General features: G+C 62.9%; 2 protein-coding genes across 4 annotated transcripts; both read left to right on the top strand.

The window, feature by feature from the left end:
* The first annotated feature begins 463 nt into the window (after positions 1-463).
* On the top strand, positions 464-21,412 carry SCAMP4 (secretory carrier membrane protein 4). Of its 3 annotated transcripts, none has more exons than XM_047096077.1 (7): positions 464-521; positions 7,202-7,248; positions 9,201-9,329; positions 9,592-9,748; positions 10,480-10,581; positions 17,395-17,512; positions 19,496-21,412. In XM_047096077.1, the coding sequence occupies exons 2-7, from the start codon at positions 7,242-7,244 to the stop codon at positions 19,673-19,675; spliced, it is 693 nt and encodes a 230-aa protein (XP_046952033.1). In that variant the 5' UTR covers positions 464-521; positions 7,202-7,241; the 3' UTR covers positions 19,676-21,412. The 3 variants fall into 3 exon arrangements, with proteins under 3 accessions (XP_046952033.1, XP_046952034.1, XP_046952032.1); XM_047096078.1 differs by lacking the exon at positions 464-521 and adding an exon at positions 5,568-5,629; XM_047096076.1 differs by lacking the exon at positions 464-521 and having other exon boundaries at positions 7,080-7,248.
* Positions 476-5,898, top strand: ADAT3 (adenosine deaminase tRNA specific 3). Its single transcript, XM_047096075.1, has 2 exons — positions 476-521; positions 4,423-5,898. The coding sequence occupies exon 2, from the start codon at positions 4,440-4,442 to the stop codon at positions 5,508-5,510; it is 1,071 nt and encodes a 356-aa protein (XP_046952031.1). The 5' UTR covers positions 476-521; positions 4,423-4,439; the 3' UTR covers positions 5,511-5,898.
* Positions 21,413-23,220: the final 1,808 nt, after the last annotated feature.

Raw genomic sequence — 23,220 nt, forward strand, 5'->3', positions numbered from 1 at the left:
GAATAACTGGAGTTGCTCATAAGTTAGGACGTTTTGCCTAAAAGAGTCAAGAGGTCCCCTTCATCTACTGTACAGATGGGAAAACTGAGGCCAAGCATCGCCCAGACCTAGACCCTTATGGGAACCTGACCCATCCATCTGGGTCTCTGGGGGCAGCCCTTTTAGGAGCCACGTGGCAGCAGCAACCTGGGCTGGGGGAGCGTCACAGAGGGGGTCGTGTGCCCCTCTGCCTCAGTCCCCCTACTCTGACTCCCTAAACGGCAGCCAAGGTTTTCTTTTTCTGGCCGCCCGCAGGAGGTCTTGAACCCTCAACTCGGCGCTCACCCGCACTCGAGAGAAGGGCGGCGCTCGGCGGCCAGGCGCGCAGCCTTGTGGGGATTGTAGTCCGGACCCCGCCCCAGTCCCGCGCCGACCCCGCCCCTGGAACTACGCTCCCGTCGTGCCGCGCGGCGCAGGCGGAGGCGGGGCAGCGGTCGGTTGCTAAGACTTGTGAGGCGCAGTCCTCGCGTGCGGCTCTTCAGGTAAGCGCGCGGACCCGGGGGTTCGGTTCTCGCGGCCCCGGCTCCCACGGGCGGCGAGCCGGGGCAGTCAAGGAGAGCCTCGGCTGGCGTGGGGGCGCCGGCCGCGCGGGGCGCGAGGAGGCAGTCGGGGGCATCCGCTCGTGTGCGCGTGCGCGCGGGGCGCCCGGGCCGCGGGCCGCCGCTCCCCGCGCCCGTCGACCTTTTGCGCGTGCGCGCGCCCCTGCGGCCGGGGTGGAGGCCCCGTAGAGCCAGCTACCCCTCTCCTCCCATCGCCTTCCCCTTCCCTTTCCCCTTCCCTTTCCCCTTCCCCTTCCCCTTCCCCTTCCCCTTCCCCTTCCCCTTCTCCTTCTCCTGTGCGCGTGCTTGGGGTCATCGCGGCCAGCCCTCTGCCTCCGGTCCTCCCTTTCACTAGCTTCCCGCCAGCTGCTGGCGTCTTAAACGTTGGTAAACGTGGCAAACATTAAACTTGCCTGATACTGAAAGAGTGGGTTTTCGAGGCCTTCTCTTACCCTGGCTCCGCGGATAAGGGGTCTCCTGCCACACCCCACATGCCCAGTGTTCGCGAACTGTCACACACAGAGGGGCCGTTTGCAGGGTGGCCAGGTTGGGCAGGTGAAGCGCAGGACGCGCCTGGAGGTTAGAATTCCGTGTACACGACAAGCGATGTCCACGTTCGCGTCAAGCCCCAGAGCTTGCAAGGGACCCCATCGCGCTCGCAAATTCTGCGCATGTCCAGAATTCGAATTTAGCGGCCCCACTCCAATGGGGAGTTTGTTAGGGATGCAGGTGGCAGCCAAGCCCTGGAAACTGTATTGGAATCCAGCAGCTACCACCCTGTGGGCGTGTGTGAGGCTCTGGCCGTCTGTTCCTTCTGCTCAGGACTCCCCACCCTGCTTCCCCTGCCTTCTGGGTCCAGCTGGGGTCACCGCCTCCGAGGAGCCCTCCTGGACTGCCCACCACAGGGCACTAGCCCTTGGAGATTCTGCCAAGGACTCCCCACCCTGCCTCGCCTGCCTTCTGGGTCCAGCTGGGGTCACCGCCTCCGAGGAGCCTTCCTAGACTGCCCACCACAGGGCACTGCGCCTCCTGGGAGCTGTACCCTGGGACAGCGTGGAGCTCATGTGGCTTTTCTCAGCCTTGGGAGGTGGTGATGGGTTCCCATTTCTCAGAGGGGGCACTGAGGGTGGGGTCTAGGGCAGGTGCCCAAGGTCTCACAGGCAGGGAACAGCTGGGCTGGGTGTGGACTTCTAGGACAGGGCAGGACACACACCCAGGTCCAGGTTCTGGCCTGCCTTCGTCACCCAGGGACAAGATGAGGCCTCGAGCCTACACTTTCCTGGGTGTATAAATGCCATTTTCTGTCTCCCTCCCAGAGCCAGCTGCCCCGTATCTTCGGGGGGTCCCGGAGCACCCGTGCTTCCAGTGGGGAGGTGCCTAAGCTGCCAAGGGGGCTTGAGGTTAGGGTCCCGTCTCCCTGGTCCAGCACACCCTCTGGGGGCCGCCGATGCTGTTAGTGCTCCCGGCCCCCGGGCTTCTGCACCAGAGGCAGAGGCGCTGCAACCAGAAATGAAAACAGGCGGTTCTGAGCCCGCCGCGGCTGTCCTTGGAGATGCCAGGGTGGGGACTGAGCTGGGCGAGACCAGCAGAGTGTGTGGGGGGTAGAGGCAGCCAGGTGCCTGGAGCTGGGGACTCATCTGGGGCTTTGGGGACAGAGGAGGAGCCCAGGTCCAGCAGCCGACCCCATCCTGCTCCACATCCCTGGGCGTGTTTATACAGAACATGCGTGCGTGGACACTGCTTGCAGCCGTGCTGGCGCTCCCCCCAGGACGTTGGGGTTGGGGGTTCAGGCGGGTCACTGTTTCCTGAAACCGCTTCTTTCTTTTTATTTTATTTTTTTATTTCTTAAAGTTTATTTAGTTTGAGAGAGCGGGATGGGGGCAGAGAGAGAATCCCAAGCAGGCTCCACACTGTCAGTGCAGAGCCCAACACGGGACTCGAACTCACGAACCGTGAGATCTTGACCTGAGCTGAAGTCAACGCTTAACCGTCTGAGCCACCAGGTGCCCTGAAGCTGCTTCCTTCTTATCTGTGGGAGAGGCTCAGGACCCCTGCCCTACACAGGGGCTCCGAAGGCAGAGGCGGTGAGCTGGCCCGCCTGGCCAGAGCCTGGTCAGATCGCGACTCTGCCTGCCTGTGGCCCCAGGCAAGGCCTTGCACCCCACAGGGCCTGTCTTTGTCCTGTGGAACGGGGACAGTTCCAGGAGCTCCCTCCTGTGTCACTGGGAGGACATGTGGCGGGGACCGCACCAGTGGTTGGGCCTCGCGTGGAGTCTGCTGACCTCGCGCCTGCCCCGTGTCCTTCCCCCTCTCCGCTTCTGGGTCACCCGTTTAAAGCGTCCGGCTCTGGGGTTTTCAGTACCTCCGCAGGGGTGCCAAACTCTCCTGCTGTCTTCTTACAGAAATCTCCATGCCCCCCACAGAGGAAGCCTCGTCCCCATCACCAGTCACTCCTCCATCCCCTCCCTGACTCCCGCGAGCCCCCTTCCCGTCCGTGGACGAGCGTGTTCCGGACGTTTCACACACGTGGACTCACACCCCGTGTGGCCTCTCGTGTCGGGTTCCCTCCCTGAGCGTCGTGTGTTCGGGGTCCGTCCGCGGGGCGGCGGGGGTGGGCGCCTCGCTCCTGCTCGCGGCCAAGGGACGTGAACCTTTCGCGGTGGACGCGTGTATCCGTCCGTTCATCCACTGAAGGGCGCTTGTGCCGTATCCGCCGTCTGGCTGCTGTGAACACACGTGTGCGGGGTTCTTTGTGGACGTGTGTTCTCGGCTCTCGTGGGCACACGCCTGGGCGTGGAGGGGACCGGTCACTGGCTCACACGGTGGCTGTGCTGCAAGTTTTCCCCCTTCTGCCTCAGAGCTGGCGCCCCCGCCGGCGGCGTCCCCCTGACAGCCCCCTGTTGCCTGTGTTACTCAGCGGCTGTGCTCCTGGAGGACAGGTGAGACGGTGTGTTTTGCCGTGGAGACAGTGGGAGCCTCGTGACCGGTGCGGGCCGTGGGGTCCTGAGTGTGGTGTGTGCCGGGAGCAGATTCAGGGTCGGTGCCGCGGGCCCTGCCGGGCACAGCACTGGGAGCGCACGCGGGGCCCCTCTCCGCTCTCTGCCTCTCGTGGCTGCCGCGGGCCCCCCCGATTCTGTGCGTTTGTCAAATTTGTATCATGAGCCTAGGACGGACCGCGGTGGGTGAGGGTGCCCTGTGCCCTCCAGCGGGCCCGACTGATGAATAAGTGGGGTTCTGGGCGGCTCAGGCGCATCAGAGAGGGTGAAAGCCCACAGCCGTAAGATGATCCCAGCACTTTCCTGTCCACGGGGAAGGGGCAGGGGGCTGGTCCACCCCAGGACTCCAGAGGACGGTGTGTTCCGGGCACACGGTGGCACCTTTGATGCCTCTGAATCTCGTCGACAGGACCAGTGGTTTAGCTCCGATGTAACCCGAGGCGGTGCTGACCGACGGGGTTATGACGCGGGGTACGCACGAAACGCTAAGCGTTTTAGAAGCCGTGTTTCCAAAAAAATGCGCAAAGAAACAGGTGAAATTCACCGTAAAGATGCGTTCGCTTAACCTGAAACACGGAACGTGAGCACCTGAGCACGTAGTCAGCGTGAAGACGCTTCACGAGACCGCTCACGTTCACCCGTGGCACCTCGCACAGGGAGAAAAGGAGGCCAGTGATGGCTTAAGCTCTGCAGACCAAGAGTTAGTAGGATCTGAGGGCGAGCGCGGCCGGCCGGTGGTGCGCGTCGCGTGGGCGGAGCTCCCGGACTTCGGATTCCGCACGCTGGGACCTGGGACGGACTCCTGCGGCTGAGGGATGATGCTCTGCCCCGATCTCTGTCTCCCACAGTCGGAGCCCTGCCGAGGATGGACCCCGCCCCGGGCCTCGCGGAGCAGCGTGGGGACGAGGAGGCCGCGAGCCCCCAGCCAGCGCCTGCGCCGTGGCAAGCCCTCCCGGTCCTGTCCGAGCAGCAGTCCCAGGACGTGGAGCTGGTGCTGGCCTACGCCGCGCCCGTCCTCGACAAGCGTCAGACCTCGCGCCTCCTCAAGGAGGTGTCGGCCGTGCACCCGCTGCCCGCCCAGCCTCACCTCAAGAGGGTGCGGCCCAGCCGCGATGCCAGCCGCCCGCACGCACTGGAGATACTGCTGTGCCTGGCGGGGCCGGCCCCGGGTGCACGATCGCTGGCCGAGCTCCTCCCGCGGCCGGCCGTGGACCCTCGCGGCCTGGGGCAGCCCTTCCTGGTGCCCGTGCCCGCCCGGCCGCCCCTGACCAGAGGCCAGTTCGAGGAGGCGCGCGCCCACTGGCCCACGTCCTTCCACGAGGACAGGCAGGTGGCCCGTGCCCTGGCCGGACGGCTCTTCTCGGTGCAGGAGCAGGCGGCGATGCAGGGCCACATGGAGCGGGCCGTGTGGGCGGCGCAGCAGGCGGCCGCCAGGGGCCTGAGGGCCGTGGGGGCGGTGGTGGTGGACCCGTCCTCGGACCGCGTGCTGGCCACGGGCCATGACTGCAGCAGCGCGGCCAGCCCCCTGCTGCATGCCACCATGGTGTGCATCGATCTGGTGGCCCGGGGCCAGGGGCGCGGCGCCTACGACCTCCGCCCCTACCCTGCCTGCTCCTTCGCCCCGGCCGTCGTCGTCCCCCAGGGCGTCCGCGCGGGCTCTGTGCGCAAGCTGGAGGAGGACGGGGACGCGCACGGGGACAGCCTGCCCTACGTGTGCACCGGCTATGATCTCTACGTCACCCGCGAGCCCTGTGCCATGTGCGCCATGGCCCTGGTACACTCCCGCGTGCAGCGCGTCTTCTACGGGGCGCCGTCGCCCGACGGTGCGCTGGGCACCCGCTTCCGCATCCACGCCCGGCCGGACCTCAACCACCGCTTCCAAGTGTTCCGTGGTGTTCTGGAAGCCCAGTGCCGCCGGCTGCACCCCTTCGTGTAGGCGGCCGCGCCCGCCGGACCCCGGGCCCCGGGCCGGGCTGTCCCCTGGCATCTCAGCCTCCCGGCAGACTCCACCGGCGGGCCCCTGCGTCCCTCCTCGTCCCGGCCGTGATCCTGCCGGTCAGTTGTAGGGACGTTCGCGTCCCCCAGCCCGGAGCCAGACCGTGTGCTGTCTCCACCGGTGTGTGGGGACGCATCTGTGCCCAACCGAGCTCTTCCCTGGGCTTGAGCCTAGCGGGGGTCCGGCCCGGGCCGGGGAGCTGGGCACTCGGACTTCCTTCCTCCAGCTGCCCTTTGCCCCCAGCCCGAGGGTCCACTGGGACGGTGTCCCGTGTGTGTCAGGTGTCACAGAGCGGCTCTACATGTGAAAATAAACACCCCCAAACCAGGTCGGTGTCTGTTGACAGAGGCATGGGGCCGTGGTGGCCGAGGGTACCTGGGTCGGAGTGACCGCTTCCTCCAGGGTGTGGGGTTTGTACAGGGGAAGGGGAGCTTCTGAGCCAAGTGGGGCAAGAGCGTGGCCCTGGGAGTGGGGCCTCTGCCTGTGTGCTACGTCTGGAAGGGTGTGGCCGGCCAGCGTGTGTTTACGCTAGGGTGTAGCCTGCCGGCCTGACTCACCCCACCGAAAGGCTCCTTCCCGTCAGCCCGTCTCCTGACCTTCACAGATGGCCAGAGGGGGTGAGCAGGGGGTCTGCCGCAGAGCAGGTAGTGCTAGGAGCGACGTGTGTCCCTTCAGCAGCCGTGCGTGATTGGATCACCAGGCCAGCTTCGCTCTGAGCCCGTCGTGGAGCCCGGGGTATTTGCTCCCAGCCCGTCCTAGCCCCTGGGGCCGGGGCAGGGGGTCTGCCCTCGAGCTAGTACAGTGGATGGGCGGTGTGGGCGGGAGGGTCTCGGGGGCGTGGACCCTGGAGACTCCGCGTCACTGGAACCTTCTCACCTGGGCTGTGCGTGAGAAAGACGTCTGTGGGTTCCCGTCCCCCTGCCCGCCTCCAGGTACGGTTCCCTTGCCCACGCCGGGCTTACCTGTGCCATGAGGCCCTGGTGGGTGCTGGGCAAGGCCGCGCTGTGGCTCATTTCCTGGAGATGGCGGTGCCCACCCGCAAAGCTCTCGGGGACCGGCGTGTTCTCATCGGGTGTGTGTGTTAGTGACAGCCTGGTACGTGGGGCCACTGTGTGACACCAGCTCACGTGGCTGCATGTAGAAGGGCCGCTGGGATGCCACGTGCTTGGCTCGGGTCGTGACGCGATCCTCAGCTCTGCAAGGCTTGCAGGGGTGACAACTGCAGGCCAGAGAGGTTGTGTGACCGCGTGTCACGTAGCAGTGAGCGCAAACCCAGTTCTCAGTGTCTCACAAGTTGGGCTTTGTGACCCTGAGGAGGTGCTCAGAGCCAGTCGTGGATAAAGCGAAAGCCTGGGGGGTGGGGAGGGCATGGGGTAGGTTGGGGGGGGGGGTCCCAGGAACATTTTGGCTCTGGCCGGTGTGTGACCTGGCAACAGGCTGACCCCTCTCCTGCCAGCTGCCGACGGGGCTCTGGAGGGAGGTGGTGCAGGGGACTGGCCTCTGGGACCAGACCATCCCTGGGGTGGCCTGGAGGTGGGGACTCCACCCGTGGGTGCTGCTGGGCACACAGCTGGTGTGGGGGTTCCCCAGTGGCCTTGGGGACCCCCTGACTGTGGCTGTCTCCCCTCCAGGTGGCTGTAGGCTTCGGCCCCGCCAGTTGTCACAGCGGAAATGTCTGGTAAGTCTCACCCGGAGGCCCATCCAGCTTGTCTGTTCCTCTGGGAAGCGTCCCCTGGTGGCCGGACGGACCGTAATGCCCCCCACCATGGGGAGGGGCGCACACCTCACTCCCCTCCTCCCACGACGGGTGTCGGGGCTGCCTCCTAGCCTGGAGCCAGATTAGAGGGAGAGGCCCGTCTCCGTAGGAGTAGCTGGCCCGGCCAGGCCTTCTGCCTTGGGGCCCATTTGGTGGTTGACATCAGTGTAGGGGTGAGGTTGGTACATCAGGGTTCATCCCTACGTGTGTAAGATGACACCCTCACTCCCTCGTGGGTTTGCCTGCCCCCCTCCCGCTCAGGAGGAGGGGTGGGGCACGTGAGGTGGGGCCCTGAAGCCACGGCCCGGCGCCACAGGGACACGCCTTCCACGCACGGTCACCCTGCCCCGGCATCTGCCCCCGCGCTCAGGTGTAGGGCGGCTGGGGCCCTAGGTGCCTGGGGTCAGCTGGTGGTGCTGCTGCTGGGATTGGAACTCAGGCCCCCGAGTCCCAAATCTGCGCACAACGTTCCCCTGGGGCTTTTCATCTGCCAAGAAGACAGGGTTTCAAGGGGCGTGTGATTCGCCTGGTGGTTTTCTGTCTCCCCCCTCGGCACAGGGTGTGCTGGCCGCCTGGCCGCTGGAGGCGTCACTCCGTCCTTGCTGTGGGCAGCGGGGGGAGGGGTCACACGCCAGGGGAGGGGAGAGCAGCGGGGCAGGGGCCAGGTGAGGTCCTTGCTGGGGCCTTGGGCAGGAACCGCGAAGGGTTGTGACCTGTGACCGTGGCACGGAGGCTGTGCCGGGGAGGCCCTTCCCCGTGTCTCATCACACAGGCGCAGAGCCAGCAAGCTCGGGGTGGGGTCGAACCCCGCCGGGCTCAGGCTTGGCATGCTCCACGGCTTCCTGTGTCCCTTGGTAGATGCCTGGGGCTTCTGTGTGGCCAGTATGGTATGGTCTGCCTCTACCTGTCCTCCCCTCCGGCCCCTGGTCTCCCCGCTGCCTCTAGAGCACCTGGCACTCACCCCGGGGTCTTTGCATGGGCCAGAACCACCGGTCTCTCCTCTTCGCTTTCTGGAGTCTTGGTTCCAATTCTGCCTTTTCGAGTGAGGCCTACCCTGACCCCCTTCTTAAATCACAGCTAACCAGCACCCAGCACACATCCCTGGTGGCCTGCACTTGACATCTATGTGCCACAGTGTCGTCCATCCATTGCGATTACTGCCGGGCTCCCCCTGGCTAGGAGGGCAGCACCTCGAGGGCAGGGGTCCTCTCTGTTTTGTTCGTGGTCTGGCCCCCCGAGGTAGTTGGGAGTCGTGTCCTGCCACACAGTGGTATGATGTCGTTGACACCTTGACCTCAGACTTCTGGGCTCTGGGACTAGAAGAGAGCAAATCCCTATAGCTGACACCTCCCGGTTTGTGGTTATTTCTTAGAGCTTCCCCAGGAAGCTCATACGTTCAGGATGCCAGAACCTTCCTTCGAGGCAGCTGTCACCAGCATTTGTGTTCTGTCACTGAGTCTGCGTGTCTTCTGTGGCTGCTCTGAGGAATCACCACAACGTAGTGATTTAAACCACGATTATGGGCTCCGAAGTCCTAACACCCGGGCGTGGGCAGGGCCGGTTCCCCCGGGGCCCCAGGGAGCCCCGTGTCCCCCTTTTCCGTCTGCCAGAGGCGCCGCATCCTGGGCCCGCGGCCCCTCCTCATCCTCACGGCCAGCAGCGCGGGGTCCGCCCGGCTCTCTGCCTCCATCTCGTGAGGACGCCGGGCCCCCAGGGCACCCAGGGTCGCCCCCGCCTCAGGGGCCCGGACAAGGTCCCCTCTGCCACGTGAGGTGACATGTCCACGGGTTCTGAGAACCAGGACAGGGACGTGTGTGGGCCTGTCACTGGGTCCCTTAGCCTGGTTTTGTTTTGCGCTGTTTCTGTCTCTGCAGAAAAGGAGAATAATTTCCCGCCGCTGCCCAAGTTCATCCCTCTGAAGCCCTGCTTCTACCAGAACTTCTCCGACGAGATACCCATCGAGCACCAGCTCCTGGTGAAGAAGATATACCAGCTGTGGCTGTGTGAGCGGCCGGGGCGGGGCGGGGGCGGGCAGGGGGCACCTCCGGGCCACAGTTTGCCCCCTCCCGGGCGGCGAGAGCCCAAGGGTTCTGGGATAAATCCCTTTTTCCCACAAAATGATGTCCCTTGAGCTGTTCTCTGGCCCCCCTGGTGCCCACGCTGAGCAGAGCCGCAGCCCTGCTCTCCCGGCGGGCGGGAGAGGCCCGGCCCGGAGCCCTCCGCCCAGGCTCACCCTCCTCGCCTCTCCCCCCTGCCCCCGCCCAGTCTACTGTGCCACCTTGGGGGTCAACCTCGTCGCCTGCCTGGCCTGGTGGATCGGTGGCGGCTCGGGAGCCAACTTCGGCCTGGCCCTGGTCTGGCTACTGCTCTTCTCCCCCTGCGGCTACGTGTGCTGGTTCCGGCCTGCGTACAAGGCCTTTCGGTGAGTGGGGGTGCGGGGCGGCCTCGGAGCGTCTGCTGCTCGGAGCGGGGCGAGCCAGGACGCCTGACCGCGTGCGCTCAGGTCCGTGCGGCTCCCGCTCTCACTCTCGGGACCTGCACCTGCTCTGTGCCTGGTGCCTGGGTCCCTTCTCCTGTCCGGTTGGGGGGGGGACAGGTTATGTCCACGGTCTGCGGGCTACAGCCAACCACGACCCGTTGTCTTTTAATAACTTCGTCAGGAGACGCTTCGTGTATCAGTTTCCGGTATCTTTACGGGGTTGTGGATCCATCACCTCTTTCCAGTTCCAGAACATTCCATCCCTGTTCCACCCCCTCTCCTCCCCCAGCCCCCACGAGCCCCCCTCCTGTCCGTGGATGAGCCTGTTCTGGACATTTCACACACGTGGACTCACACCCCGTGTGGCCTGCCATGTCCGGGTCCGTCAGCGGGGCAGCGGGCGTGGGCACCTCACTCCTGCTCGCGGCCCGAGGGACGTGCGCGTGCGCAGTGGACACGTGTGCCTGTGTCTGGTTGCTCATACGTTTGCGAACACTTGGGTCATTGGCACCTCTTGGCTCCTGTGGACGTTCGCCCCCAGTGGGCCCCACGACTCAGGAGCGTGCCGCGTTTGCCCCTAGGTGGTCCCCGAGACCCGGGCCGACCCGGGGAGGCAGCCAGTCCCCTCACTGGCCGTGCACGCGCGCAGTGACGGCCGTCCTCTCCCTCCGCAGGGCCGACAGCTCCTTCAACTTCATGGCGTTCTTCTTCATCTTCGGAGCCCAGTTCGTCCTGACCGTTATCCAGGCGATCGGCCTCTCAGGATGGGGCGCGTGGTGAGCCGGGCCCCCAGGCTGTGGCGCAGGGGTGTGACGTGTGTGTGCTCAGCGGTGCCCCGGCCATCGTGAGCACCCGCACGGGGCGGTGGGGGGTGGGGTGGGGCTGGGCGTTGTTGCCCTCCGGGTTCTGCCCAGGACGCGCTCGCGGGCCACCGGGGCCACTGGGAAGTGCGGTCAGTGGCATGTCCTGGGAGGAGCGGCTCAGGGCACAGCCGGAGAGAGGGCCGGCCTTCAGTTTGCCTGGACGGGTTCGTACCTGGTCTCGTGGCTGCCGGAACAAATCACGGCAAACGTGGTGACTCGGAGGGACGCAGGTTTATCTCACAGCTCTGGGCTCCGGGATCTGACACGGGCCTCACGGCCAGGTGCGGGCAGGGCTGGAATCCCCCCTGCCCGGGGCCCCAGTGAGCCCCGTCTCCTCCCTTTCCCGACTCCCGGAGGTGCCGCATCCTCGGCCCACGGGCTCTCCTCACCCTCATGGCCAGCAGCTCGGGTCGCCTGGCTCTGCCTTGCTCTCGTGGGACCTCGTGAGGATGCTGGGCCCCCTGGGCACCCAGGGTCACCCCCGCCTCGGGGGCCTTGACAAGGTCCCCTCTGCTGCATGAGGGGACAAGTCCCAGGATGAGGATGTGGGCACCCCCAGGTCACGTCTGCGGCACCGAGCGTCCTGTGGGCGACAGCCACGGCTGCGTGTGTGTGGCTCTGCTTGGTCAGTGCCGTGACATCACGCGCCTCTGTGCTCATGTGTGTCTTGCTCGGCCTCTCGGTCGAAATCTCTGTATCGAGAGCTCGTCCCCTGAGGGGGGGTGTCACACACCGTGGCCCTCGCCGTGTCTCCAGCTCTCAGCTGGGGACACCCTGCTGCCATCCTCCTGGCTTTCACTCCTGTCACTCTTTCCTCTGTGCCCTGGAAGAGCCACGAAGCTCTGTCCTGGTCACCGCATGTTGAACGTGTGCTGTCTTTTTGCTCGAGGCCCTGGGTGAGTGCTGGTGGCCTCCTGGACCTGCTCCTCAGCTCCCTCCCGTGTCTTCTGCCCCCTTTATAGAGGCTCGAAGTCCCCTCTCGCCTGGGACCGTTTCCAAGATACACCCTTCCTCTGGGTCTTTGCACCTGTCGGGCAGATGAGCTCTCTCTGATGCCCTCTCAGATCTTAGTCTACAGGGCCAGTGAGGGGCTGGCTTCGGACTCCAGGGGCGGGGCTGTGCCGGGAGGACACCCAGGGCTCAGCAGCCTGTCGTCCCCAAGGCACGGTTTATTTTTTTTATTTATTTATTTTTTTTCAACGTTTATTCATTTCTGGGACAGAGAGAGACAGAGCATGAACGGGGGAGGGGCAGAGAGAGAGGGAGACACAGAATCGGAAACAGGCTCCAGGCTCTGAGCCATCAGCCCAGAGCCTGACGCGGGGCTCGAACTCACGGACCGCGAGATCGTGACCTGGCTGAAGTCGGACGCTCAACCGACTGCGCCACCCAGGCGCCCCCCCAAGGCACAGTTTATACAGAGAAAGGATGGGAAGTAATTTGAACTCAGGGCAAGGGATGGAGGGCAGGGGCGGGGACACCGGGCCAAGCTTCTAGAATTCTCTCCCAGGGTGTCCCCCAGGAGGCGCTTAATTCCCCCAAAACAACATGTGGCCGTGTGGGAGGTGTGGTCTCCAGGGGGCGTAGAGACCCAGCGCCCAGGTTCTCACCGGGTGTCGGTCAGCAGGCCCCTCTGCCGGGCTCGGGCGGAGACCCCAGACCCCAGGAGGGGAGCAGGTCCTCAGCGCAAACCTCGTGTCTGCACAGACAGCTCCGGGACACGATCCCCCCGCCGGCGAGGGTGGTGTGAGCCCCGGAGTCCGGGTCCAGATGCTGCCGAGGGCTGGCCTCGCGAGCCGGCCTCGGGGGCGGGAGGTGTCAGGCCCGTGCGGGCTCTTTTCTGCCCGGTGCCACCTCCACGCCGTTCTCCACACTGGGCTGGCATGGTGGGCACCTTCCTTGGGGGTCGGCTTGCAGAAAGGTGACTTCAGGAGTGTCCCTGCCCTCTTTGAGTGTAGGCCAAACAGAGCAGGGGACGGTGACCAACCAGCTGGTGAGCCTGGGCAGAGAGCCGCTCTGGAAAATTAGGGGGAGGCGGGGGGAGGGGGACGCTGCAGGCCCATCCGCTCTCCCGAAGCTCGTCACCGCTCCCGTTCTGTCGCAAGGCTAGGCCTGAGGCCAGCACAAGCGGGGCAGGGCCTCTGGACCCTTTCATTTACCCAAGTGTATGGGGCGCCCCGCCCCCCCGCCCTGCTCTGGCTTCTTTTTTTTTTAAATTATTTTTTTTCAATGTTTATTTATTTTTGGGACAGAGAGAGACAGAGCATGAACGGGGGAGGGGCAGAGAGAGAGAGGGAGACACAGAATCGGAAACAGGCTCCAGGCTCCGAGCCATCAGCCCAGAGCCCGACGCGGGGCTCGAACTCACGGACCACGAGATCGTGACCTGGCTGAAGTCGGACGCTTAACCGACTGCGCCACCCAGGCACCCCTCTGGCTTCTTTGACTGTCACACAGGTGGACTGCCTGGTGCTGGCACACCCCCGGCCCCCCCCCGCCGGCCCCTTGGCCTCCTCAGGGCCCGGAGCAGGGGGTTGGGACCGAAGGTGCGCTTCACCAAACCGCACTCCCCCTGAAAGCCCGGCCAGGGTCTCCCCGTCCTCCTGGTCCCCGGTGGCCGGGTGGACCACGGCTGTGGCCCCGGGCCAGTCCCTGCTCGCGACCTTCCGCGTGGGACACGGAGCAGCCGCTGGGCGCTTCCCGGAGACGGTCCAGCGCGTCCTCAGAGGGTGCTCTCGGGGTGCCGGCCGCGCTGCGCAGCCAGCTCTGTATCCTGCGGGTCTGTTGCCCCCCTCACGCTCCACACGTGGGTCATCTCCTCCGCTTCCCCGTGAACTCATAAAGGAGAAGAAGTTTCAGGACGTACAAGTATCCTACGCAGTGTCCCTACATACGAGACCGTGATGCTGCCTCACGCCTCACAGACCAACCTAAAGTCCTTCGTGCTGTCCGCTCGCCGAGATCCTGTCTTTTTTAAACAGGCTGGCTCAGTCCGTGGAGCGTGCAATCCTTGATCTCGGGGTTGTGAGTTCAAAACCCACATTGGGTGGGCGCCTGGGTGGCTTGGTTCATGAGTTCAACTTTATTTAGTAATTTTTTTAATTAAAAAAACTTTTCTTTTTTTTTTTTTTTTTTAATTTTTTTTTTTTCAACGTTTATTTATTTTTGGGACAGAGAGAGACAGAGCATGAACGAGGGAGGGGCAGAGAGAGAGAGGGAGACACAGAATGGGAAACAGGCTCCAGGCTCTGAGCCATCAGCCCAGAGCCTGACGCGGGGCTCGAACTCACGGACTGCGAGATCGTGACCTGGCTGAAGTCGGCCGCTTAACCGACTGCGCCACCCAGGCGCCCCAAAAAAACTTTTCTTAATGTTTATTTTTGAGAGGGAGAGAGCGTGAGCAGGGGAGGGGGAGAGAGAGAGGGAGACACAGAATCTGAAGCAGGCTCTGGGCTCCGAGCTGTCAGCACAGAGCCCGACGCGGGGCTCCAACTCACAAACCACGACGAGATCATGACCTAGGCCGAAGTCGGACGCTTAACTGACTGAGCCACCCAAGTGTCCCAATTTTATTTGTAAAGTAATCTTTATGGCCACCGTGGGTCCTGAACTCACAAACCTGAGATCAAGACTCACCCGCTTCACCGACTGAACCTCCCAGGCGCCCCTTGAACAGGGCATTTTATGTCCGGCTACTTGGAGGTTTACAGAAAGTCGCGGAGACAGGACAGCGCGTGGCCGTGCGCCAGCAGGGGTGTCTGATACACCTTTGGTACGACCCCAGGTGTGTGCGGCTGCAGTACCGGTGCCTGGACGTGGGCCGCGTTTGGATTTCCGCCGCGTCCCCACGGCTGCCCCCCGGCTCAGGATTCCACGTGGCATTGAGTTACATTCTGCTTTAGCCATCCGTCCGGGTCAGACCCAGATGAGGTGCGCACGTCTCCATGAGTCGTTTTCTGTCTTCGCTCTTCCTAGTCTTTTTCTGATTGATTCATCGAAGAAACAGGCTTTCTTGTCCTGTAGTTTCCCAGAGTTCAGTTTTTAGAATAATGGCTTTGGTGAGGTACGTGTCACAGTCCAGAAATTCACTCTTTTAAGGTGAACAATTCAGTGGTTTAGAGTACGTTCACAGGTGGTGCAGCCATCACCTCTGTTTAGTGCCAGAATGTTCTATTGCCCCAAAAACAACTCGCCCCCGTTCGCCGTCACCCCCACCCGCTCCCCCGGCCCCCACAAGCCCCCTCCCTGTCCCCGGATGAGCCTTTTCTGGACCTTTCGCACAAGTGGACTCACACCCTATGTGGCCTCTCGTGCCTCGTTCCCTCCCTGAGTGTCGTGTGTTCAGAGTCGGTCCGTGGGGCTGCGGGGCCGGGCGCCTCGCTCCTGCTCGCGGCCGAGGGATGTGCGCATGCGCGGTAGACACGGTCGTCTGTGCGCGTGCGCGGTGGACGCTGTGGTTCCGTTCACAGCTCACGGGCTCTGGGTGTCTATGGGCATTGCCATTAGTAGTGCTGCTGTGACACAGGTCTCAGTGTCTCGGGTGTGCGCCGGGCTGCCAGGTTGCTTGGTGACGCGGCAGCTGAGCTGACCTTCTGGGGAGCTGCCAGACTCCCCAGGTCTTGTGTCCGCACCGTTCTTTTACGTGCATGTTGTCCTCTCCCTGGTTCCAGCCCCGCGATCTCCTGAGACTCTCTGGGGGAGCACCCAGCACCCCCTCATCTCCTCCCTGAGCCCTGCCCTCTCCATCTTCCCTGCTCCCCAGCCCTGATGCCGTGGTGTCTCCCCGAGAAGGATGGCATGCGGCAGGTTCCGTCGCTCATCCAGTTGGTCCTGACGGAGGCCAGTTTGTCACCTGCTGTCCTTAGAACCTGAGTGCTGTCATCCTGGGTAATAAAGGAGGTTATTCTCATTGCCGGGAGGCTGGGGCAGGTTCCCAGTCCTACGTTCAGCCCGTGGGTGCCTTCGCCCTCCCCGGAGACCACGATCCTCAGGCTAGGGCCCCCACCCACCGGCCCCTCTTTCCAGATCCCCAGATCTGGTGGAAGGATGTTCGTCCCCAAGGTGACACCCCCAGCAGAGCCAGCGTTTCTCCCCTCCTGGGAGCGCCTGGTGCCCACCTGGCCCTGCAGCTGCCTAGCTGTGCTCACACCCACTATGGGCTCCCACCTACCTCTCCCTTGGCCTGAACACCCAGCTGAGTCTCCCCTCCCAGTGGCTTTTCTTTTTTTAGCTTTTTTTTAAGTTTTTTATTTCAAAAATTTTTCTAATTTTATTTTGGGGAGGTGCAGAGGGAGAGAGAGGATCTCTAGCAGGTTCCACGCCCGGCACAGAGCTCCACATGGGGCTTTGATCTCATGACCCTGGGATCACGACCCGGGCCGAGACCAAGAGGCGGACGCTTGGCCGACCGAGCCCTCCGGGCGCCCCCAGTAGTTTTTCCACCTCCCCCAGGCTGAGTGGGAACAGGCAGCAGGCCTGTCCCCACCGCCAGGGTCATTCTCGGCCCCGGCACCCAGCACAGAATGGGCCTATGGGCCAGGGGTCCTCTGCCCCCACTTCACACACTTGGGTGAGGAAGACACACAGCTTCCCTTTCGGTGGGAGCGTGGCATTGTCCCTAAACATGCTTGCGGGAAAGCCCACGTGCTGCTGAGCGCTGCAGTCCTCGTGCTGTTCCGGAAGGCGCGAGCAAATACGGGCAGCCCCTGGAGATGTGGGGCTCCACCACGTGTGTGCTGGGCGGCCACCTCTCTGGGTGTGACGCTCCCACAGTGCGGGGGTGGCCACAGGAGCCTGTGCGGGGGGGACCTGGCTGGACTCTCAGTGGATGTGGCCACACGACAGGCTCTGGAACAGGGATGCCAGGGGAACAGCGACGAAACCTGAATAAAGCACATGGTTCCAGTAATAGTAATGAACTGGTGATAATTTCCTAGCCTTTAGGTTTCTTGAACCTTGAACCGTGTGTCTTTATTGCCTGTTTAGAAAAATGAAATCTCAAGGGGCACCTGGATGGCTCAGTGGGTTAAGCGTCTGACTCCTGATCTCACCTCAGGTTTTGATCTCAGGGTCGTGAGTTCAGGCCCTGCGTTGGGCGTGGAGCCTACTTTAAAAAAAAATCAGTAAGATGATAAAATCTCGACAATAGTTATCTTCTGTCTCTCCCCCCAGAGGCGGGCGTGGGTGTTCTTTCCACTTTGCACATGTGCCATGGACAGAACGGGTCTCGTAGAGTCTTGCTGTCCTGACTCATCTTCAACTTTCTTTTCCGCTCTGGTTTTGTTAACGTCTCCTCAGCATTCTGTCGTGTGGCTGTGTTTCCGGCTGGTGAACATTTGGGTTACTCCTGGCTTTCATTATAAGTCATTGCCGTGGCGTGAATTCTCAGAGGAGGAGAGCCGGGGTGCAGGAAATGAGCTCTTAGGGCTTTTTGTAGGCCACTCCCACTGCTCCCGCAAAGGGACGCGCTCCCACCGGTGCAGTGCTCCTCTCGGCCCCTCACACACACCACACGAACCCGCGTTCTAGCTCGCATTCCCCACTGCTGGGTTTGAGCATCATTTCATGTGTGCATTGGCCCCTGCGAGCCCTTGCACAAATTGCCCATTTCTCTGCCATTCGTTTTTGTTGTTGTTGATTTGTTGGAGCTGTTTACATATGAAGGATGCTGGGCCCTTGTTTGGTGGACGTGCTGGCACCCATGCTGCTCTCTCTTGCCCCTTGCAGTGGTTGGCTGGCGGCAGTCGGGTTCTTCCAGACCAATGTCGGGGCCGCCGTGGTCATGCTGCTTCCGGCCATCATGTTCTCCATGTCAGCTGCCATGATGGCCATCGCGATCATAAAGGTGAGTCCTCTGGGCCCGGGACTTCCAGCATCTTCCCGTGCATCCGGTCGCCGGATCGCCCGGGCCCTGGGGGCCCGTATCCTCCTCGTTCCAGGACGTGACCTATTGTCCATGACGAGCTGATCTCCGCTAAGGCAGGCTTAGGGAAACCGCAGAGTGTGGGCTGATGATGACCGCGCCTGCCTTTGGGGCCCGCCCACTAGTGTCCCCGCACTTTCGTGTCCCAGGGTGTACACCACGCTGCCCGATGTGGCCGCCACCGGACGTTTGTTGCCATTTACGGTTAAAGTCACATGAGGTAAAGTTACGTAAAGCTAAACACAGAGCGGGGGGGATCCGCTGCGCCCACCCACCGCATCTCAGATACTTGCCGGCCGTGTGGGGCTGGGGCGCCGTCTCTGTGCCGGAAAGTTCCCGCGGGCGGTGCCGCCCCGGGTGTGCGGAGGCCGCAGCGGGAACGCGCACCGAGCGGTGCTGGGGAAGCCGGCCGCACCTGGCCGGCGGCCTCGAGCCCTCCCGGAGGTGGTGGTCACAGGCCGGGGCGCGGGGACGTGCGTGGAGTCCCCGTGGGAAAGAGGAGCGGTGCGGGCTCTAGCGCTGCGCCCCCAGCACGCGCGGAGTGTCGTGAGCGTTTGGCCCCACGCCTCTAGCTGTCTGAGTGGGGCTCCTGGCCTACGTAGGCTTTCTCCCGGGTGCAGCTGGCTGGGCGGACAGAAGGATCCTGCCACTCCCCCCCCACCGTTTGCACCCCAGATGCCTTCAGCCGTGTGGACAGTCTGAGGGCAGGGAGGGGCCGGCAGAAAACACGCGCGAATGAGCCTCCAGGAGGTCCCTGCAGGAGCCGACTTTCCAACCAGGGACTTCCGAGCAGCAGACCTCACAGAGTAGAAAGCAAATGCAAATTGAAAAGGGCTCTTGGGCCAGAAAGAAAGGCTGCCTGGACGGAAGGAGAGCCTGTGCTTCCAAAACAAAGAGATGCCCCGGGGGCAGGGCATTTCGGGAGGACCCCAGGGCTCAGCAGTCTCCCCAAGGCCTAGGTTGATACAGAGAAAGGATGAGAAGCAAAATGACCTAAGGGCAGAGGCTTGTGGGGTGGGGGTGGGGACACCAGGCTAAGCTTCCAGAATCCTCTCCCAGGTGTCCCCCCCCAAAACGGCATGTGACCACGTGTGAGGTGTGGTCTCCAGGGGGTACGAAGGGACCCAGCGCCCAGGTTCTCACCGGGGGTCGGTCAGCAGGCCCCTCTGCCGGGCTCGGGCGGAGACCCCAGACCCCAGGAGGGGAGCAGGTCCTCGGCGCAAACCTCGTGTCTGCACAGACAGCTCCGGGATACGAGCCCCCCGCCGGCGAGGGTGGTGGGAGCCCCGGAGTCCGGGTCCAGATGCTGCCGAGGGCCGGCCTCGCGAGCCGGCCTCGGGGGAGGGAGGTGTCGGCCCGTGTGGGCTCTGTCTTGCACACCCCCCACTGTCTCCAAGAAAAGAAACATATTTAGTAATAGTTGTGTGGAAGAAGAAAGGCAAATCCCAGTGAGAAACGAGGAAAGTGTTCAGCGTCACTAAGCATCAAGCGTTGAGTTAAAATGCCAGTTTTCGCTTACTGACTTTTCCAGGACTTCTAGAGTTTCTCGTACTGCCCCGCATTCCCAGAGGTGCAGTGGGGGGGCCTGTCAGCACAGGCCTGCTGGGCCTGGGGAGTTAGTCCTTTCTGGGGGTCTCTGCCTGGAAGCCACCGGTCACACCCAGGGATGGCTGTTAGCATCACAAGGGGCCCGAGGGTGGGTGTCCGGGGGGCGGTCCACAGAGAGAAGCTGGAAGGGACGGCCTCAGCTTCCTTGCGTCTCCTGAAGTCTCCACAAGGATCGTTCTGGTATTTTATAGTCCGCTTAGGAAAAGCACAGCCTTAAGCACGAGGTCTCTCTTGGTCACGTGCACTTCAATTTGGCTTCTCTTCTCTGCTCCCCACCCCCACCTTCTGTCCCTGCAGGTGCACAGGATCTACCGGGGGGCCGGTGGAAGTTTCCAGAAGGCACAGACAGAGTGGAATGCGGGCACCTGGCGGAACCCGCCGTCTCGGGAGGCTCAGTACAACAACTTCTCGGGGAATAGTCTGCCCGAGTACCCCACCGTGCCCAGCTACCCGGCTGCTGGCAGCCAGTGGCCTTAGAGGGGCCGACCAGCCCTGCTGCCCGCCCCCCGCCGCCCACCTCCCCCGCCCCCCGCCAGAGCGTGGGGCCCACTCGTGTTCATCTCACCTTCAGGCGTGGAGGTCCAGCCTCTGCTGCCCAGCAGGAGGACGCCTCCCTGGCTGCGAGTCCTGTCTGGTTACCGAAACGCCCACGCCCCCTCCTGTCGAGGTCTCAGAGGGCCGACCACAGGCCTCCCCACGGACAAGGCAGCAGCAGGCCGCCCACCCGCCCTTCCTGCAGAGCTGACGGCCCCGTGTCCGCCCGCTCGCCCTCTGCCTTCTCACCTCGTTCCTGACGGGCTTGGCGTGTGGCCGAGTCGCCCATGTCCTCGTCCTTCTAAGTCTCTGTTCACCTGCAGCCAGAGGGCTCTTGTGGACCAGCCTCCGGGGTCGTCCAGAGGCTCGTTAGCTGGGCTTCCCTGTCCGCCTGCCCCGTGCGCTCCGTGCTGGGGCCGTTGGCCAGCCTGGCTCCAGCCTTCCTGCCCGCAGTGGCTCTCCTCCTGGGGACTTGCAGCAGACCTCTGTCGAGATCCGAAACCGGGGGCAGAATCCTTCTGGGGGAGGATGGGGGGGCCGTTGGCCTCTCCCCTCCGCGTACAAGCCGAGGAAAGCAGCAGCACCTGGCAGAGGGCGGGTGGCCCGCACGCTCACCGCCTGCCCCCGGCCGCTCAGAGCCTGTGGCCTCACAGCCCTGTGCTCGAGCTGCGGGAAGCGGGGGATGGCGTTTCTCAGGAGAACGGCTTTTCGGAAGGAAAGAAGACAGGACAGACCTGTGCCTTAGTGAGGAACCGGAACAAGACTCCGCTTTTCTCCCCTCCGATTGTTCTAGCTCCTTCTGAGACGGAGCAGCCGAATGTCCCATGGGGATCTCCGCAGCACCCTTGTGAACAGATGGTCCAAAGGAGTAGTGGCCTCTTCGCCCTTGCTGGCCAGGCTTCCCGGGCGCCCCGGGTGCTGCCCCTCTCCTCCCAGCTGGCTGCCTCGGGGTAGGACGGGGACCCTCTCCGTCCCACACTGCCGCACCGGGTCGCCGGCCTCTCCAGAAGCCCCAGGACGGCCAGCCTTGTTCTCCACACACGCTTGCTTGCTTTGGCTACTCGTGCTGAACACCACGTGGTGTCCAAAGGTGGCCGCGGTCCCTGAGAAAGCGCCCGGGTCGGGGTGCCCGAAGGTCAAGGCCTCCTGCGTGGAAAACCCAAGCCTTGGGTCTCCCGGGGGTCCCTTAACTAAGTCCCCAATTCAGCCTCCGTGAGAGGCACGCATTGCACTAACCGTGGGGCCGAGTCCCTCCCGATGGCCGGCTCGCCAGGCGGTAGCCCGTCCTGGAGGACCGTGCGTGCAAACGTGCGGATTCGCCCCTACACAGCCTGTGCCCCTGCGGCGCTGGGCACCTTTGTTACGTCACAGTGGGTTTTGTTACGGGGGAGGATCCTGGAAATAAATACTATAGTCCTGCCTGCATCGCAGAGCCTCTGCGGGGCCGTTTGTGGCTGGCGCGGCGTTGCCCTACCCGGCGCACGGCCCCGGTGGCCTGTCGCCCCTGCGCCCTGCCCCGCACAGGCACCCCCTCAGCCCTGCCCATCGACCTCCACGGTGTGCTTCTCTCCTGTCCTCCTTTTCAATCAACTTGGTTTTATACGCTTAGCTGTTTTTTTGGTTTTGTTTTTAATTATTACTTTCTAATTTTGAGAGAGAGTGTGGGGGGGGATCCCAAGCAGCCTCCACACTCAGCACCCCGCCCGATTCCACGACCCTGGGATCATGACCTGAGCCGAAATCGCCAAGAGTCAGATACGTGTAACCGACTGAGCCCCCCAGCTGCTCGACTTCTAATTTGAAAAAGGGAGTTTGCAGAAAATGAGAAACCAGCGTCACTTGGCATGAAGGAAAAGTAATGGTGGAAGCGTCCGGAATAAAAACAGGAAGGTCTCACGGAAACCCACCTGGAGGGGCCTCCCCAGGGCTCAGCGTGGCGGCCTGTCGGCAGAGTGGACATCCCGCGTGGACACAGGAGGGAGGGCGGAGTCCTGTTCCGCAGGACGCTTTGCCACCACAGGAAGGAAACGAGACCTGCGGACAGAAACCAGACAAAGCAAAGCCCCAGGCAAGCAGCATGGGTTGTGTCGTGTCCTCCCCCCAGATCCGTATGTCGAAGTCCTGACCCTCAGACCTCAGAAGGGGACCTTATTTGGGAATAGGGTTGTTGCAGGTATAGTTAGTTGGGGTGAGGTCACGCTGGAGTAGGGTGGGCCCTAAAGCAATGACTGAGGGGACGTTGGGACTCACTGGCAGGGAGAAGCCCCGCGAAGATGGGGCCGAGATGGGGTGATGCTTCTACAGGCCAAGGGACGCCAAGATTGCAGTGATCCCCCCAGTGATGCTTCCTGGGCTATGTCCTGAGTTGTGAAGATAAATGTTTCGGCTGCAGCAGGAAGGCGCCCCGCAGATATTAGGGAAACGAAACCATGAAGAGATGGGGTGCGCTGTGCTGGGGGGACGCGCCTATGGACGTGGGACATGGGTTGCGTGGATGTGCCTTGACTGCCGGTGTCCCTGGGCTGGGTGGGAGATGGTGTTGGTGACAGGAGGAGGAGGAGGGGACGGCCTAGGAGATGGACGCCCAGGCCTGGAGGAAGGAGTGCACGTGTCCTCGGCCCCCAGGTGACCTGTAAGGACAGAGGACGGGGGGGTGGTGTTGAGAGTGGGACAGTTTGCCTGGGTGGCTGCTGTAGGAGATCATGAACTGGGGGCTTAAGCCACAGGCGTCTATCCTCCCGCCTTCTGGAGGGCAGAGCCTGCAGTCCAGGCGAGGCAGGCGGAAAGGCCCTGGCGGGGATGATGGTGCGGTGTGGGGGCTCAGCGTTCTCAAATCCTGGGGGCCGGACCATCCCAGATCAAGGTCTCCGTGGGGCTGTGTTCCCTCTGCAAGTTCCAGGGACAGGTCCTTCCTGCCTCTCCCAGTTAAGTACTAGGACTAACCAGAATTTAAGACAAAGTTTAGCATTTGTTAATGTTATTTAAAAATACGCTCATTACATTCTAAGATTAAAAAAATAACTTTTTAGAAAAAGGGATGAGTCGTATTCTTTTCATTTTTGCAGAGAGGGCAGCTCTATTCTCCTGTCGCCGCTGCATTCACTGTGTTGTGACCTGTCTGGGCCCAACATAAAGACTGGGGGTGAAAGCTTTATGTGGGAGACAAGAGGGCAGGAGCCAGTAGGGAGGTCAGAGGTACAGGCAGTCGGGGCTCCGTCTCTCTGGGACGCTTTGGAAGGCACTGAGCCTGTCTCAGGTCGTCCGTGTTTTGGGGGTTGGAGGGCCTTGACTGTGCCCTCACTGAGGTGGAGCGTGGTGGGTGCTGGTCCGTGTGCCCGTGTGCATACCCCCCGTGGCAGGTCCGTGCCGTGTGCCCGTGTGCTTGGATCTGTGCTCTGCTACGAGTTCAGTTGAGTACCTCTCCATCTGTATGTTGGAAGTGCTAGCCCCCAGGATCCCAGAAGGTGACCTTCTTTGGAAATAGGGTC

This window comes from Lynx rufus, unplaced genomic scaffold (assembly GCF_022079265.1).
Source record: "Lynx rufus isolate CCGP_SWC_20201006 ecotype Redwood Valley unplaced genomic scaffold, mLynRuf1.p SCAF_4, whole genome shotgun sequence".
Lineage (NCBI taxonomy): Eukaryota > Metazoa > Chordata > Mammalia > Carnivora > Felidae > Lynx > Lynx rufus.